The sequence below is a fragment of the Lepidothrix coronata genome, unplaced genomic scaffold (assembly GCF_001604755.1).
Source record: "Lepidothrix coronata isolate B3197 unplaced genomic scaffold, Lepidothrix_coronata-1.0 Scaffold457, whole genome shotgun sequence".
Classification (NCBI taxonomy): Eukaryota; Metazoa; Chordata; class Aves; order Passeriformes; family Pipridae; genus Lepidothrix; species Lepidothrix coronata.
In genome coordinates, this window is record NW_016690637.1 from 28159 (window position 1) to 30062 (window position 1904).

A 1904-nucleotide genomic window follows, 5' to 3' on the forward strand; every position below is an offset into this window, starting at 1 on the left:
CCCCGCCCCGCCGCTCTCGGGGGCTTCGCTCGCCTTTGGGGGGGGGTTTGGAGGGGAATTCAGCTGGGATTTGCCATCTCCCACAGCAGTGTCCTGTCCACCTCTAACCCCTCCTGGATGGGGAGGATACCTCCAGAGCTTGGGAGATATCCCAAGCTTTTTCCCTCAAATGTCAGCCTTCCCCCTTTCCCAAATTGCATCCGCTGGTGTTTCGGGGTCTCGGAGACAGGCGGGTGTCTCCCTGATCCTGCAGGAATTTCCATCTGGGAAGATGCCTGTGGGGGGTTCCTCAGCCCTGCCCGCTCCCTGCCCTTGCTCAGAGCCTGGGTCTTGCTTCCTGGGGGGTGGTGGTTGGTTTGGGGGGGTCGGAGCCCCCCGAGGGAGGTGGGAGGGAAGGGGGTCCGTGCGGGGACCGGCGATGCCCCATAACCACCCCCTCTCTCCCCAGGATGGCGGAGCCTCGCTTCAACAACCCCTACTTCTGGCCGCCCCCCCCCACCATGCCCAGCCAGGTAGGACCCCCACAGTGGGATTTTGGGGAGGGGGAAGGATGGATGGACACGGGGGGGAAGCCCAGGGGGAGGCCGGGTGTCCCAGGGGTCCCGGTTCCTGCACCTTGACCCACCTCTCTGCCTTCTTCCCCTTCAGCTGGACAACCTGGTCCTGATCAACAAAATCAAGGAGCAGTTGATGGCGGAGAAGATCCGCCCCCCACACCTGCCCCCCACCTCGGTGGCCTCCCAGCAGCCCCTCCTGGTGCCCCCCTCGCCCGCCGAGAGCAGCCAGTCCATCATGTCCCTGCCCAAGCTGCAGCAGGTGCCGGGGCTGCACCCCCAGGCCGTGCCCCAGCCCGACGTGGCCCTGCACGCCCGACCGGCTACCAGCACTGTCACAGGTACCACGGGGGCCCCCCGGGCCAGGAGGGCACAGGGGGCCCCCCCAGAGCCCCCGCCTCCCCTCTCCTCCCCCTCGCCAGGGTTGGGGCTGGCATCTCGCGCGCCCGCCGTCAGCACCTCGGAGTCCAGCCCGGGAACCGGGACCACCACGCCCTCGACCCCCACCTCCACCAGCCAGAGCCGCCTCATCGCCTCCTCGCCCACCCTAATCTCAGGAATCACCAGCCCCCCCCTCCTCGACTCCATCAAGACAATCCAGGGCCACGGCTTGCTGGGAGCGCCCAAGGCCGAGCGGGGCCGCAAGAAGATCAAGGCGGAAAACCCGTCGGGCCCGCCCGTCCTGGTGGTGCCCTACCCCATCCTGGCCTCGGGGGAGACGGCCAAAGAGGGCAAGACGTACAGGTAGGCACCCTCCCGCCTGCCGTGGGGGCCGGGGCGCTGGCGGGGCGACCCCCGCCCCAGCCCGGTCCCTGCGGGGTTCTCCCCCACACCCTCCAGGTGTAAGGTCTGCCCCTTGACGTTCTTCACCAAGTCGGAGATGCAGATCCACTCCAAGTCGCACACGGAGGCCAAGCCCCACAAGTGCCCCCACTGCTCCAAGTCCTTCGCCAACGCCTCCTACCTGGCCCAGCACCTGCGGATCCACCTGGGCGTCAAACCCTACCACTGCTCCTACTGCGAGAAGTCCTTCCGCCAGCTGTCCCACCTCCAGCAGCACACCCGGTGAGGGACCCTCGGGAGGGCTGGGGGACCCTCGGGGAGCCCCCTTGGCCGCAGAGGGGGCAGCCCTGCACCCTGCACTGGCGGCTCTGCTGCCCTGCTTTATGGTGCCCGTTGGCCCCGCTGCTGCCTTCATCCCTGCCACGCTCATCATCACCACCATCCCCACCACACTCATCATCCCCAGCACCTTCATCCCTGCCACGCTCATCGTCACCACCATCCCCACCACACTCATCATCCCCAGCACCTTCATCCCTGCCACGCTCATCGTCACCACCATCCCCA

The 1904-nt window shown here is 67.5% G+C and overlaps 1 protein-coding gene across 2 annotated transcripts in view; it reads left to right on the forward strand.

Moving 5' to 3' along the window:
- ZNF362 (zinc finger protein 362) overlaps nt 1-1904 on the forward strand; it is a 9045-nt gene that overhangs the window by 4846 nt on the left and 2295 nt on the right. The window contains exons 3-6 of one of the 2 annotated variants that reach the window (XM_017839688.1): nt 449-512; nt 649-895; nt 977-1298; nt 1395-1619. In XM_017839688.1, coding sequence (XP_017695177.1) covers nt 449-512; nt 649-895; nt 977-1298; nt 1395-1619 — 858 coding nt within the window. The remainder of the gene's footprint in view (nt 1-448; nt 513-648; nt 896-976; nt 1299-1394; nt 1620-1904) is intronic. The other variant, XM_017839689.1, reaches the window with a different exon arrangement.